Source organism: Erinaceus europaeus, unplaced genomic scaffold (assembly GCF_950295315.1).
Source record: "Erinaceus europaeus unplaced genomic scaffold, mEriEur2.1 scaffold_198, whole genome shotgun sequence".
In the NCBI taxonomy this organism is placed as follows: domain Eukaryota; kingdom Metazoa; phylum Chordata; class Mammalia; order Eulipotyphla; family Erinaceidae; genus Erinaceus; species Erinaceus europaeus.
In genome coordinates, this window is record NW_026648173.1 from 247,563 (window position 1) to 262,835 (window position 15,273).

Consider the following 15,273-nt stretch of genomic DNA (forward strand, 5'->3'; position numbering starts at 1 on the left):
AAGCACAGCCTATCTGTCCTGATACTTCCTTGTCATTTTCTTTGCACACCAACTGCACTGATTCAGCTAATGGTGGTGGTGTGTGAAACCACACGAAGGTGTCTTTGAGCCTATAATGGAAGAGGGTTCCCAGACAGGATCACCCTAATCATAGCTGCCACCAAGAGCCAAACTGGAAGCACAATTATGGGACAGTACTATTCATTTCTTTAAATCCAGAAAAGAATTACTGTCTAGCATTATCAAAAAAAACCTTCAAGGGGTCTCAAAACAGTTGTTTTTTGTTTGGTAGCTTTTTAAATATAATACACTTTCAGATTATAGGGGTTACACACCAATCCTATCTAGTGGTGAGTTATTATGGGCACAAGGAGAAAGCTGACTAGATGAAGACATGCTAAACCTTAAATCAGATATTGGGTGCTAGGTCCTTGTTACTTTTTAAAGAGCACAATTTTCCAGCATCTTCTCTCCAGCTCTGTGACAACAAAAGAGGGTTCATAGTCCTCCCATACCTCCCCCAAACTTCATTTCCCTCAATACCTTGCTGGTGATTTTAGGTAACAATAAGCAGAGAAGAAGGACTAAGATGTGGCTAAACTGGCTGGGAAGGGCCATACCCTAGAACCTCCTGTATTGCTCCAGTCCCACTCAGATGGGCTGAAATGAGGATACTGTTCCAGACAGGAACATTAAACCCTTTGGAGACAAAGCCCCCACCCCCTACAGTTCTCTTGGTTCTTCTCAATGCCCCATCAATAGAAAACACTCTTCCCCCACAGACATCATGAGCAGGGATTGAGGGAACAGAGACAAAGCGAGACAGACAAACTATCACATAATGAGCACCAGGATGAGCTCCTCTGAACATACCAAGGTGTTCATGGAATCAGGGGAGAAGGGAACAGGGAAGAAAGAAGTGAGGGAAGGAAGAGGGAGGCATTGGTGCAAACAGCACTGAATGACAACCAATAGCCAGCTTGCCACTGTACCACCAATTACTGCTACAATCAGAGGCAACATTGATGCCAATCAATGGGGTTAAATGTAGAAACAGCCCAAGAATAAGCCACCAACTGCTTCGCAGCAACCTTGTCAACAATGCATAATCAGCAAATGGGCAGTGAGTCAAGTGAGTTCTTACTGAAATAGCAGTGGGAGCAGAGCCTTTTGAAAAATTAAAGGGAACTGAGCAGTCAGGGCTGGCTGGGACAGACCTTTTGAAGACAGGTGGCCATGTTAGCACCTCCACCTGCACCTGGTTGGCAGCAGGAATACTTGCTAATCAGGGCTTCAGATTTCTCAGCTGGAGAAGGCTACAGAACATTTCTCCAAAATATTTTTTTCACAGAATGAAATTTGCACGAAAGTCTTAAGGCTGCCTATACAGCTTGAGGTCACCTTGGTACCACTGAAACATGAAGGGGACAGAAGAGGAAGACAGAAGAGGGGAGATGGCCATAGGAGTGAGGAAAAACAAAAGGCAGAGAGGACTCCATAGCAGAGGCTTTACTGCCAACACAAAATGTTGATGGTAAGGGAAAAACAATAGTCCCAGAAAATTCCCAAAGGATTAAGGACTAAATTCTATGTGTCATGCCAATAAAACAAACAGGCCCCTCCATTCTGAATTAGACCAAGACAATAAAAACGGAGACAAAATGGTAGAAGCCTCTTATATCTTCCTCTGCTCCCCACTCCCAGGCCAAAGATAAGACTTTCGAAAGTTCAATGAAATGATATAAATATTCCAAGTGAAATCAGGTAAACAAATTTTTTGCAATCAAGGTTCTTTCTACAAAGCTCCAATTTTAGCTCCCTATCCAAAGAAGTCCATTCCCAATATCTTTCACAATATCCACGTCCATACACTTGGAACTCAGTGTTTGAACAAGGAGGTTAAGTGTGGGATCTGATCCCCAGAAGTGACAAATTTACTGTGGCTGGTCCTGAAGACGAGTCAGTTGGTCATTTCGGGTTCCTCAAAGCAAGGTAGGTGGCATGTTATTCTTGGGCATTAGGGCAGAGACAGGATTAGTCAAGGAGAGCGTTTGCGCAGCGCACAGTACCGGGAAGTCGTTAATCGCTTGTATGGACCAACGCCGCCGGGCAGAGCGAGGAGACATCTGTGCGTGAAAACGTTACACCCAGGAGGAGGGAAGAAAAACACCGAGAAAATTAAAAGGGAAAAATAGAGTAAAATGAAAGCTTTCCACACATCTGATGGGTTAAAAGGTAGCATAATAAACTGCCAAACCAGGGTTGGAATAACTAACAGCTGGGCCTCAACATCACAGAATCTGAATTCTTATTCCCCACTTCCCAAACCACCACACTCCAAACACAGCTTCAATGTCATTGCTCTTCAGCCCATAACACATCTCAGGAGTTAAAGAGGCTGATGTCCATACAGCTCTGCCAAGGGAACTACTATCAAGGTTTGCGATGCTCTGAGATGAAGTGCAAGTGAAGAAACAGGTGGATTCTGCTTATCCCTTCAAGAGAACATGTATGTGAGAGAAGATTCTCATTCCTAAAAATGAAGTTTGTTTTTTTTTTAAGAGGGGTGAGGGATATGTAGCTTAGTGGTAGAGTGCATGCATGTATGAGGACCTCGGTTCAATTCTCAACAAGAAAGGTTTTCAATAGACTTGATACCAATTTCATTTTGGCAACTGGTTGGGGAAGGATGGAAATCTTGACCTTTGACCTGCTGGATTATTTTCAGAGTGATGAAATAGGGAAACAGTAGTCCCAGGAGCATAAAGGGGAAGAGGGAGCAAACACTGTAGCAAACACTCATGAGGCATTCTCACCAACACTGAGATCATGTGGGCCTCGGAGCAACGACACTGTTTATGGAAATCAGAAATCACTATTAGCTTTAAGATTTCCCCATTAATTTACATTAGTACTATTTTTGTAAACAGAAACTGAAGTAAATGTGGGAAGTTGTGAATGTCTTTAAATATTTACAGAGCAATGTCTAATGTTTATCTTAAGTTCTTCATCTCTTGATTTGCCATATAAATAATATTTCATCAACTATTTATAGTTGGTCCAGTTAACAAATGAATGATAGCAACTCACTATGCCTTCTAGTTTCCAATGGAATTCAATGAGGGTTTTGTTGTTTGTTTTTTAAGTTTCTCACACTTTTTTACCTTGGATTTCCATTTGGTGAACATTTGGGTAAATATAACAATCTGACCTACATAAGGTTCATAAAAACCCATAAAAACAAGGGAAACAAAAAGGAACTTCACTGGTTCTATAAAAATGTTCTACAATAGGGGACTGGGTGATAGCGCAGTGGGTTAAGTGCACATGGTGTGAAGCACAAAGAGCAGCTCAAGGATCCTGGTTCCAACCCCCAACCCTCCACCTGCAGGGGGGGGTCACTTCGCAAGCAGTGAAGCAGGTCTGCAGGTGTCTACCTTCCCCTCCTCTCTCCATTTCTCTCTGTCCTATCCAACAACAACAGCTGTGGTCCGGGAGGTGGCGCAATGGATAAAGCATCAGACTCTCAAGCATGAGGTCCTGAGTTCAATCCCCGGCAGCACATATACCAGAGTAAAGTCTGGTTCTTTCTCTCTCCTCCTATCTTTCTCATTAATAAATAAATAAAACAAAATAAACAGCTATAACAACAGTAACAATAACAACTACAAGAAGGGCAACAAAATGGGAGAAACAGCCTCCAGGAGCAGTGGATTCCTAGTACAGGCACCAAGCCCCAGTGATAACCCTGGAGGCAAAAAAAAAAAAGTTTTACAGTCTCATAATACTCTATATCCCCTGTACTATTCCTTTATTTGTACTCATTTGAAGTCCATAGAGGTAGAAATCTAAAAGTAAACTAAAATATGTAGGGAAAAGACTAGGTTAACAATGAAGGCTTGGGGTCATCTGGTGGCACATCTGGTTGAGCACACATGTTACAATGTGCAAAGACCTGGGTTTGAGCCCCCAGTCCCCAGCTGCAGGGGGAAAGCTTCACAAGTGGGAAAGCAGGGCTGCAGGTGTCTCTGTCTCTCTCCCTCCCTATCACCATACTCCTCTCCATTTCTGGCTGTTTCTATCCAATCAATTACTAAATAAAGATAATAAATTTTTTTTTATAAAAATGAAGGCTTAAGTAGAGAAAAATTCAGCAAGCTGAGATCTTTTCCAGATCAAAAGAAATAAAGTACTATTACTTGACATGTGAATCTACATATGTGAGGATTAGAAAACAGTCCTGAGGGATACCGGATTTCTTTAATTAATTAATTAATTTATTTATTACTGGACAGAGAGACAAATTGAGAAGCGAGAGGGAGATAGAGAAGGAAAGAGACAGAGAGACACCTGCAGCCCTACTTCACCACTCATAAAGCTTTTGCCCTGTAGTTGGGGACCAGGGGGCTTGAACTCGGGTCCTTGCTTACTATAACCTGTGTGCTTAACAAGTTGCGCCACTGCCTGGCCCCAGGGATAATGGGACTGACTTAATTGAGATAATATGACTGTAAGATACCATAGTTTTATTTCATGTCTTTAAGCTCTACTTTGCTCCATGTAATGGGATGAATATGAACAAGCTTCAAGGAGAGATGGATTTAGTTTAGATTCATCACAAGTGACTTCCTCACTTTATTTTCTGACTACATTGAACCATATGAAACTTCTATTTAAGGCATAAAAATAAAAAGTCCTGGGAGTCAGGCGCAGTGGGTTAAACACACCTGGCGCAAAGCGCAAAGACTGGTGTAAGAATCCCAGTTTGAGCCCCCGGCTCCCCACCTGCAGGGGAGTCACTTCACAGGCTGTGAAGCAGGTGTCTGTCTTTCTCTCCCCCTCTCTGTCTTCCCCTCCTCTCTCCATTTCTCTCTGTCCTATCAAACAACGATGACATCAATAACAACAACAGTGATAACTCCAACAATAAAACAAGGGCAACAAAAGGAAATAAATAAATAAATAAATAAATAAATAAATAAATAAATAAATAAATAATAAATAAAATTAAAAGTCCTGAGTTCAATCCCCGGCAGCACATGTACCAGAGTGATGTCTAGCTCTTTCTCTCGCCTCCTATGTTTCTCATTAATAAATAAAATCTTTAAAAAACAAATAAATAAAAGTAAAAAGTCAAGGGGCTGAGTGGTGGCATACCTGGCTGAGCGCACATTACAATACACAAGGACCCAGGTTCAAGCTCCTGGCCCCCACCTACAGGGAGAAAGCTTCGCGAGCAGTGAAGCAGGGCTGTAGGTGTCTCTCTGTCTCTCTTCCTCTCTATCTTCCCCTTCCCTCTCAACTCCTGGTTCTCCCTATCCAATAAATGAAATAAAAAGATAATAAAAATAAAAAGTCAAATATCATTAATTTAATAAAATTTAACCTAACAAATAATACAAGTAATTCCTTCCACAGGGTCTCTGGGGTTCCTGTAATGTCCTCTTTCTTTATCTGTATGACTGCTCATTCACTGAACTTTATACTTCTGATTTGTGAACTTTTCTATATGTATGATACATCAACATAAAAGATTTGTATGAAATGATAATAAAGTCATCTATCCTTCTCTTTATTTGGCCACTTCTGGAAATAAAACTTAAAGATAACTTACTATGCCACCCTAGAATACTTTAACAGCCTTTTTTATGGAGAAATGGCAAGCTGAAATATTGGTCCTTCCTCTAGGAAATCCCACCTGACAGTTATTAGGAAATGATTGTGATTTTGTTACTTTGGTCCTCTTTAAAGAGTATGTAATCTGTAGTAAAGAAAGAATGTGAAAAACATGAATTAGGCTCCACTAATGCTTTTTCTTTTCCTTTATTTTCTGTTCTTCTCTTTGCCACCAGGGTTATCACTGGAGCTCAATACCAGCACTACGAATCCACCACGCCCAGTGGCCATTTTTTCTTATTCTTTATATTAGGATAAAGAGAAATTGAGAGGGGAAGGGAAATAGAGGGGGAGAAAGACACCTGCAGGCCTGCTTCCCCACTCATGAAGCACCCCACCCCCTGCAGGTACAGAATGGGTGTTCAAATCCAGGTCCTTGTGCATGGTAATATATGTGCTCAAGTAGGTGTGCCACCACTCACCCCCCACTAATGCTTTTTCATTAGGAAAACTGATCTTGTAAAGTTATTTTAACTAGACATGACCTCTACATACTTTTGGACGGAGTCCAAAACCATAAATACAGTCCAAACCCAAGCCCGAGTAGCACATAGCAAGCAACAAAGGGGAACTCCAACTGCCTCTTTAACCAAAAGATTTTCTCAGTCTGGTCCTGATGCTAAAGTAAATTCCCAGATTAACCCAACAAAGTGTTTGTTTGGCTATTTTGTCAGCAAAATGCTTTGGTACTGATCAGTCTATCAAGACACCTATCCAGTTACCTGCTAACTTGTAGGTACAAGAAAACTAAAACTCTTGACTGTAAATGACTTGGGAGGGCATAGATATTCCAAGAATGTCTATGACAGCCAGGGGTCTAGAATTCCACCAATAAGTAAAGAAGGGGGTTATAGGATGTTAACAATAAATGTAACCCAAAAAGTCATTTTCCCTAGTCAATCTAGTGGTTGGGCCTAAGACTACTAGTCCTGTCTCAAAACATCTCCTGTCATAATTTCAGTCACTTACAACCCTAAGAGCAGACAAAAAAAAAAAAAAAAAAAAAAAGAGATAATCAACATAAAAGCACCATGCAAAGGGGAAGCTCATGAACAGTGAAGCAGTACTATGGTGTCTCTCTTCATCTATACTGAAAAACAAAACAAAAAAATAACAAAGCAAAAGGTACAACAGTCCACTGGGAGAAGCAGAACTATATAGGTATGAAGCTCCAGTGGCAAATAAGATAAAGTAAAATCTTTAATAACTACTTAAAGTTGTTGTTTTTTTTAATTAAAAAATCAACTTTTTGGACCAGGCAGTGGTACACCCAGTTGAGCACACGTTACCACGCATAAGGATCTGGGTTCAAGCCTTTAACCCCCACATTCAGGGGAGGGAAGCTTCATGAGCAATGAAGCAGTGTTATAGGTTTCCTTCTCTCTCTTTCTTCCTTTCTCTCTCCTTCCCCCTCCCCTCTCAGTTTCTCTTTGTCCTATCAAAATAAAAGAAAAAAAGAGAAAGGAAAAAATGGCCATCGGAAACAGTAGACTTGACATGCAGACCCCAAGCCGTAGTAATAATCCTGGTAGCAATTAAAAAACAAGAAAACCAACTTTTAAAAAACAAATTTTAATTATAGTCAATTAATCATTTCTCCCTTAGTAAAGGACAACAACAAAGAATTTAAAAAGACTGAACAAATGAGAACCACAGTGGTAACACTGTATAAATATCATATCAGCTAAAGCTAGTTTAAGCTAGACCTTCAATTTGACAGACAATACAGAAAAAGTTCTTAGAGAATCATCCTCTTTTCATCCAACATTTTTCACATTGTCATCACCAACTTAAAAGCTACTTTAGAGACAATGAGTTCCTAAAGAACACAAGTGTATAAGGACAAATCCAGGTGACTTTTGTACTATTCAAATGGGCACTTCGGTGTGGACTTCATAAAAACTTGAAACCTTACAGAGATGAACTTTTAAAACTTCTTACAACTAGGAAGGTCTAAGTTTACTAAGATGGTAAGCCTCCACAAGTACCTATAGAAAATACCAAGGAAGATTTGAAACTAAATTATTCTGTTGAAAGAATGGAAATTAATTTAATAAATGAAGGATTCATTCATTCATGATCCCAATTCTACTGAAAGGATGGGGTTAATTAAATAAGAAGAATCCGGATAAGAACTAACCCACACACTCACCTAGTTTACAGTAGTTAAGACCAATTGAAAGGAATAAAGCAAAGGACTTTCTTGAACAAACTAATTATGAAACTTAAAGACTATAAGGGAATCACTAACATAGAAGCTGTGCACAGTAGTCCATAAGACAAAGAACAGAAATGCAAGAAGAATGATAAGAATCAGAGGCCACAGCCCCAACCACTTACCCGCTCCTTGTAGTAGAAGGAGCTGATAGAGACCTGTTCTTTCTCACTGCGAGTGGGGCTCCCACTGTATAAGCGAAGGTTCCCAGGGGCCTCTGTGCGAATCTTCATTGGTGCAATCAAGCCAGTGTGATAAGCAGACAAGGCTGAGAGAGATCTGCAGATGAAAACACATAATTATCCATTTTGGTTTAATCTTTCCATACTTCTATATAGGGCCATTCTTAGCACCTGATGGAAAATTTAAAATACATGTCTTTACAAAAAAACTATGATGGCTATCACTTAGGGTTGGGGAGCATAGGTAGGTGCAGACTGGAACTATATCCCTATAACCTTATAAAACATTGTTAAATCACCAATAAAAACATTTTTTAAACTTTCTACACCAATGTTCATAGCATCATTAATTATAACAGAATAAATGAAATATGGTATATACAAGTGGCAGAATGTTATTTTGCAATAAGAGGAAACAAAGCATTGAATATGAAATATAACGGACAAATTTATAGACAGTACATTTCTGTTTGCTGAGGCTGGAAAGATAATCAACTTGGTAAGTGGAGTGGATGATAGGAAAAAGCTCCTTTTTGGGATATTAAGAATCTTTGACTATACCAAAATCATTAGTAATACACTTTAAATGAGTCAATTATATGTTAAAATAAAACCATTTTTTAAAGAAAATTATTTGAACCTTGGTTTAATCTTTGACACTACCAAAAACTAATAAACTAAAATTTTAAAAAGAGGTTCCAGAAGATGTTTACACAGTAGAGCACATAAATTACCATTAGTGAGGGCCAAAATTCAAATCTCTAATGACCCACCATGTGGGAGCACCACACAGAGGAAAATTTCACAAGTGGTATGAGAAGAATCCTGGTATCTCTCCTGTCACTCAACCTCTATCTTTAAAAAAAAAAGAAGAAGAAGAAAGAAAGAAAGAAAGAAAAGAAATGAAGGAAGGACAAAAAAGAAAGACAGAAGAAAAAGAGAGGATGGGGAATACAGCATAATGTTTATGCAAATAAACACTCATATCTACGGCTCCAATGTCCCAGGCTCAATCCCCCACACTACCATAAACCAAAGCCTGAATAGTGCTCTGGTAAAATAAATAAACAAATAAATAAACATTAAAGAGAGGGCAAGGGTAAATAGGATAGTGGTTATGCAAAGGGACTCTCACGCCTGAGGCCCCTCCCAGAATGGGAGAAGATCTTTACATGCCATACATCAGACAAGAGGCTAATAACCAAAATATATAAAGAGCTTGCCAAACTCAACAACAAGACAACAAATAACCCCATCCAAAAATGGGGGGAGGACTTGGACAGAATATTCACCACAGAAGAGATCCAAAAGGCCAAGAAACACATGAAAAAATGCTACAAGTCTCTGATTGTCAAAGAAATGCAAATAAAGACAACAATGAGATACCACTTCACTCCTGTGAGAATGTCATACATCAGAAAAGGTAACAGCAGCAAATGCTGGAGAGGGTGTGGGGTCAAAGGAACCCTCCTGCACTGCTGATGGGAATGTAAATTGGTTCAACCTCTGTGGTGAGCAGTCTGGAGAATTCTCAGAAGGCTAGAAATGGACCTACCCTATGATCCTGCAATTCCTCTCCTGGGGATATATCCTAAAGAACCCAACACATACATCCAAAAAGATTTGTGTACACATGTTCTTGGCAGCACAATTTGTAATAGCCAAAACCTGGAAGCAACCCAGGTGTCCAACAACAGATGAGTGGCTGAGCAATTGTGGTATATATACACAATGGAATACTACTCAGCTGTAAAAAATGGTGACTTCACCATTTTCAGCCAATCTTGGATGGAGCTTGAAGGAATCATGTTAAGTGAAATAAGTTAGAAACAGAAGGATGAATATGGGAGGATCTCACTCTCAGGCAGAAGTTGAAAAACAAGATCAGAAGAGAAAACACAAGTAGAACCTGAACTGGAATTGGCATGTTACACCAAAGTAAAAAAGACTCTGGGGTGGGTGGAGGGGGGAGAATACAGGTCCAAAAGGATGACAGAGGACCTAGTGGGGGTTGTATTGTTATATGGAAAACTGGGAAATGTTATGTATATACAAACTATTGTATTTACTGTTGAATGTAAAATATTAATTCCCTAATAAAGAAATTAAAAAAGGAAAAAAAAAAAAAAGCTTAGACCAGGGAGTCAGGGGTAGCACAGCAGGTTAAGCACATGTGGCATGAAGTGCAAAGACCGACATAAAGATCCGGGTTCGAGCACCCAACTCCCCACCTGCAGGGGAATCGCTTCACAAGCGGTGAAGCAGGTCCACAGGTGTCTTTCTCTCCTCCTCTCTCCATTTCTGTCTGTCCTATCCAACATTGATGACATCAATTACAACAACAATGAAAAAAACAAAAAGGGCAACAAAAGCATAAATAAATAAACATATTTTTTTAAAAAAGCTTAGGACCCCCCCAACACTTCATCTGCACTATTCCAGCCTTTAGGTCCATGATTGTTCAACAATTTGTTTGGCTTTGTATGCTAACTCTCTTTTCAGTCACCAGGTTCCAGATGCTAGCAGGATGTGACCAGACTTCCCTGGACTGACAACCCCACCAATGTGACTTGGAGCTCCCTTTCTCCAGAGCTCTTCCCCATTAGGGAAAGAGAGAGACAGGCTAGGAGTATGGATCGACCTACCAACGCCCATGTTCAGCGGGGAAGCAATTACAGAAGCCAGACCTCCAACCTTCTGCATCTCACAAGGACCTTGGGTCCATACTCCCAGAGGGTTAAAGAATAGGAACGCTATCAGTGGAGAGGATGGTATACAGAGGTCTGGTGGTGGGAATTGTGTGAAGCTGTACCCCTCTTATCCTATGATTTTTCAATGTTTCCTTTTTATAAATAAAAAACTTAAAAAAAAAACCTTAGACCAGGGAGAACAGAAGCAACTGGTGGTGCAGCTATATACAAATAATGTGTCAAAGGACATAAATTATTGTGATGGTGTGTATGATACAGCAAATCCTACCAAACAGATATTTCAAAGTTAACCCAATTGCCAAATAACGTGACTATACAAATAACTATGTATTGCCTTCTTTTTAAAAAAATGTATATATTTTAAATATATATTTATTTTCCCTTTTGTTGCCCTTGTTTTTCATTGTTGTTGTTACTGATGTCGTCGTTTTTGATAGGACAGAGAGATATGGAGAGAGGAGGGGAAGACAAACAGGGGGAGAGAAAGATAAACACCTGCAGACCTGCTTCACCAACTGTGAAGTGACTCCTCTGCAGGTGGGGAGCCAGGGGCTCGAACTGGGATCATTATGTTGGTCCTTGCCCTTCGCACCACATGAGCTTAATCTGCTATACTACCATCCATCTCCCCTATTGCTTTCTATCTTTTATTTTTTAAATTTTTTTCGCCTTTTGCTGCCCTTGTTGTTTTTTGTTGTTGTAGTTATTATTGTTGTTGTTATTGATGTCGTCCTTGTTAGATAGGACAGAGAGAAATGGAGAGAGGAGGGGAAGACAGAGAGAGAGAGATAAGACACCTTCAGACCTGCTTCACCAGCTGTGAAGCGACTCCACTACAAGTGGGGAGCCAGGCACAAACTGGTATCCTTAGGCCAGTCCTTGCGCTTTGCACCATATGCACTTAACTCACTGTGCCACTGCCAGACTCCTCCCTATTGCCTTCTTAAACCCTAAGACATGGGGCCAGGTGGTGGCGCACCTGGTTGAGCACACGTTACAATGCGCAGGACCCGATTCTGGCATATTTTACCAATGACTCTTTAGTCACTATCAGGCCAACCCATCAGCTGGGGCCCTATTTGGGAAGTCCTGTGTTGTATGCTTTACATTGGTTTGTTCTAGCTCTCCCCTGCCAAGAGAATTGGATCAGTCCTGTTAGTTTCGCGGGCCTGCTTGGCCCCGCCCCTGGGAACTCCGAGAGAGTTCCAGGGTTCCAGAGTTCCAGAGTGGCAGAGTTAGAGAGAGTTCTTGGCACCGCCGCAGGAAAGAGGCAGCAGAGTTCTGTTTGGTGATTAGTTTGGTTTAGTTTATGAATCGTTGTTCCTGAATAAAGAAATACAGCTTCCCTGCCCAGCCGTTGTCTCCGCGTCTCTGTTACCCACCCGTGAAGCTAGCCCGGCCAGCTGGAGTCTCCGAATTTTAACAACAGTCCTGAGACTCCGAAACAGACATAATGGGCTTAGACCTCGAATAAATCCCTCTCTCTATAGTTATCATTCATTCCTAGCAGGAACAACAAAATGAGCCCGCCATAGGACCCTGCCCTCAACTTGGATCAACAGCATTAGAGAATGTTCCATCCTCCAATGGGAGACTGGACAATATTCTATGCTTCACTTGAGGAAGATGGGTCCTGAAATTGGGGCAGCTTGGAACGTTCCTACTCATGACCACTGAATGTGAGCTCAGATCTACAGGGATGCAGAGGTCACATAGGCTCCTAAGCTGAATATGGGCCCCAGATCACATCAAAGTCGAGGGGGTTTACAGTCAACAATATTTATACACCCTTTCCATATTTGGAAGCTACTCTCTTCCCTGATCCAGCTTCCTGGTCCTTCTGCCAGCCATGACATCACCTCCCCAGACAGTAACTTGGATCTATCTGAATTCCAGATTTCAGGCTCAGGGAAAAAAAAAAAAAAAAAAAAAAAAACACTAGTATAGCCACAGTCCCTTTGGAATACAACTAAAATATGCCTACTAGCTATCTACAAAACAGAGACCCTCCCAACTCTTCGTCTACACTATTCCAGCCTTTAGGTCCATGATTAGTCAACAGTATGTTTGGCTTTAGTTAACTCTCTTTTCAGTCACCAAGTTCTAGATGCTAGCATGATGCCAACCAGACTTCCCTAGACAGAGGACCCCACCAAATGTGTCCTGGAGCTCCGATTCCCCAGAGCCCCACCCTACTAGGGAAAGAGAGAGACAGGCTGGGAGTATGGATTGACCTGTCAACACCCATGTTCAGCGGGGAAGCAATTACAGAAGCCAGACCTTCCATCTTCTGCATCCCACAATAACCTTGGGTCCATACTCCCAGAATGGGAATAGGAAAGAATAGGAAAGCTGTCAGGGGAGGAGATCAGATACGGAGTTCTGGTGGTGGGAATTGTGTGGAGTTGTACCGCTCTTATCCTATGGTTTTGTCAATGTTTCCTTTTTATAAATATAATTTTAAAAAGAAGAAAAAAAAGAAAGCTGGCTCACAAACAGTGAAAAAATACATGTATACAACCTGGTGCCCCTATTCCTAGATCAAAGGAAAAATTAAAATTGCTTAGTTATAATTTAGTAAATTTATATTGAGTTTTTATTTTGTCAATAAATCTTACAATGAATATTTATTGAAAGAATTAGAAACATTTACAACAACAATGAAAAACAACAAGGGCAACAAAAAAGGGAAAATAAAAAAAAAAAAGAATTACAAACATTATCCAACGATAACTTCAGTGGCCATTCCCAAATGTTTGCCGACATCTGATCTGTGATACAGCTTACATGTGCATGACCTAGACTCACCTTGGAGTTGGTTCTGTTGGAGATACTGATCGATGCATTGTCATCGGCCTCGTGAAATACACCAGATACCCTGACAAAGGAGACATCACACACATATATCAGTGAGTAATCTCTGTCTATCTTACTATTCTTAAAAAAAGGACACTTTTTTTTTTATAAAGTACAAACGCTCTTGACTACTGTGAATCTTATGGACAAAGGGCAGAATCTCCAGGATCAAGAGAGAGAAGATAGGTGGTTTGGCAAAGACTTCAGATACTTTCTATTTCATTGCTGGGAAACCCTGCCAAGAACTGGGACAATGAGTAAAGATTCAAATTTTGGTGGTCCAGGAGGTGGTGCAGTGGATAAAGCACTGGACTCTCAAGTATAAGGTCCTGAGTTTGACTCCCGACAGCACATGTAACACTAGAGTGAGGTCTGGTTTTTTCTCTCTCTCTCTTCCTCTCTTCTTCCCTCCTTCTATCTTTTGCATTAATAAATAAATAAAACCTTAAAAAAAAAAAAGAGTGGGGGTTGGACGGTAGCACAGCAGGTTAAGTGCATATGGCACAAAGCGCAAGGACTGGCGTAAAGATCCGAGTTCAAGCCCCAGCTCCCCTCCTGCAGGGAAGTCGCTTCACAGGTGGTGAAGCAGGTCTGCAGGTCTGTATCTTTGTCTCCCCCTCTTCCCCTCCTCTCTCTACTTCTCTCTGTCGTATCCAACAAGAACAACAGCAATAACAACAACAATAACTACAACAACAATAAAAAACAAGGGCAACAAAAAGAAAAAAAAAAAAATTCAAATTTTGGTTTAATTCCACACCAGAGAATGTACCCAGGGCCTTATACATTTTTGGTATCACTAAGTAAACTTTCCCAACAATTTTTCTCTTTTTCTGGAGACAGAGAAAAAGAGATGCCACAGCACTGTTCCACCACTGATGGAGGTCTCCCAGTGGCATCCATGATACTCCCATGTGGTGTTCAGGTTCAAATTTACAGGCCTATACATGGAATGCATTATGTTCTATTGAGTGAGCTACATCCCCTCTCCCAAAATTCTAAGCATATGTCCATAGATGCCAATCTGGTATCAACTCATACAATTTAACTACAGAAGTTGTTTGAGTTCTCAAAAAATAAAAACAAAGGGAAATTTTCTTATGGAGATTTATATATAGCACATATTACATTCTTAGTGGCTCTCAATCTAGAATCAAGAGACTCAAAAGGAGACCAACCTGCACCACAGAACCTGGCCCCTGAAGTCCTAGGAAAAGGAATATTGGCATCCTGGTATGACCCATAAGCAGTGGTTACCCGGGCAAATGTTGGTAATGGCGGTGTGACAGAGTTTGGGAGAGCAAAAGGGTTGCTGGCAGCGCTGTCTTCTTGGTTCTAGAATTTAAAAATAAGCAGACTAAAAACCACAACCTGTCTTAAAGCAGAATTACAAAATAAAAGATATACAATTACAAAATAAAGGAATCCAGGATATTAGGGGGGGGGACAGGCATAGGTTGCTAAAGGAATCCTCTTACAGTGTAAAGTTCTGCTTCTAATTTTTTTTGTTCTTTAAGAGTCAGTTTCTATTGTAGCTCCAAAAGAGTAAGACCACTATATTTTAGAAAAGGAGCTAGTAACCAGTACTCTAATGTGTTTCTTCTAGGTACAATACTGCCCTAAGTATAATCTT

At 40.6% G+C, this 15,273-nt stretch overlaps 1 protein-coding gene across 1 annotated transcript in view; it reads right to left on the reverse strand.

Annotated features, from left to right (window-relative positions):
• Positions 1-15,273, reverse strand: part of WDR59 (WD repeat domain 59) — a 63,884-nt gene that overhangs the window by 28,806 nt on the left and 19,805 nt on the right. The window contains exons 8-10 of the mRNA XM_060184796.1: positions 14,819-14,975; positions 13,593-13,662; positions 8,017-8,170 (exon numbers count right to left, since the gene is read on the reverse strand). Coding sequence (XP_060040779.1) covers positions 8,017-8,170; positions 13,593-13,662; positions 14,819-14,975 — 381 coding nt within the window. The remainder of the gene's footprint in view (positions 1-8,016; positions 8,171-13,592; positions 13,663-14,818; positions 14,976-15,273) is intronic.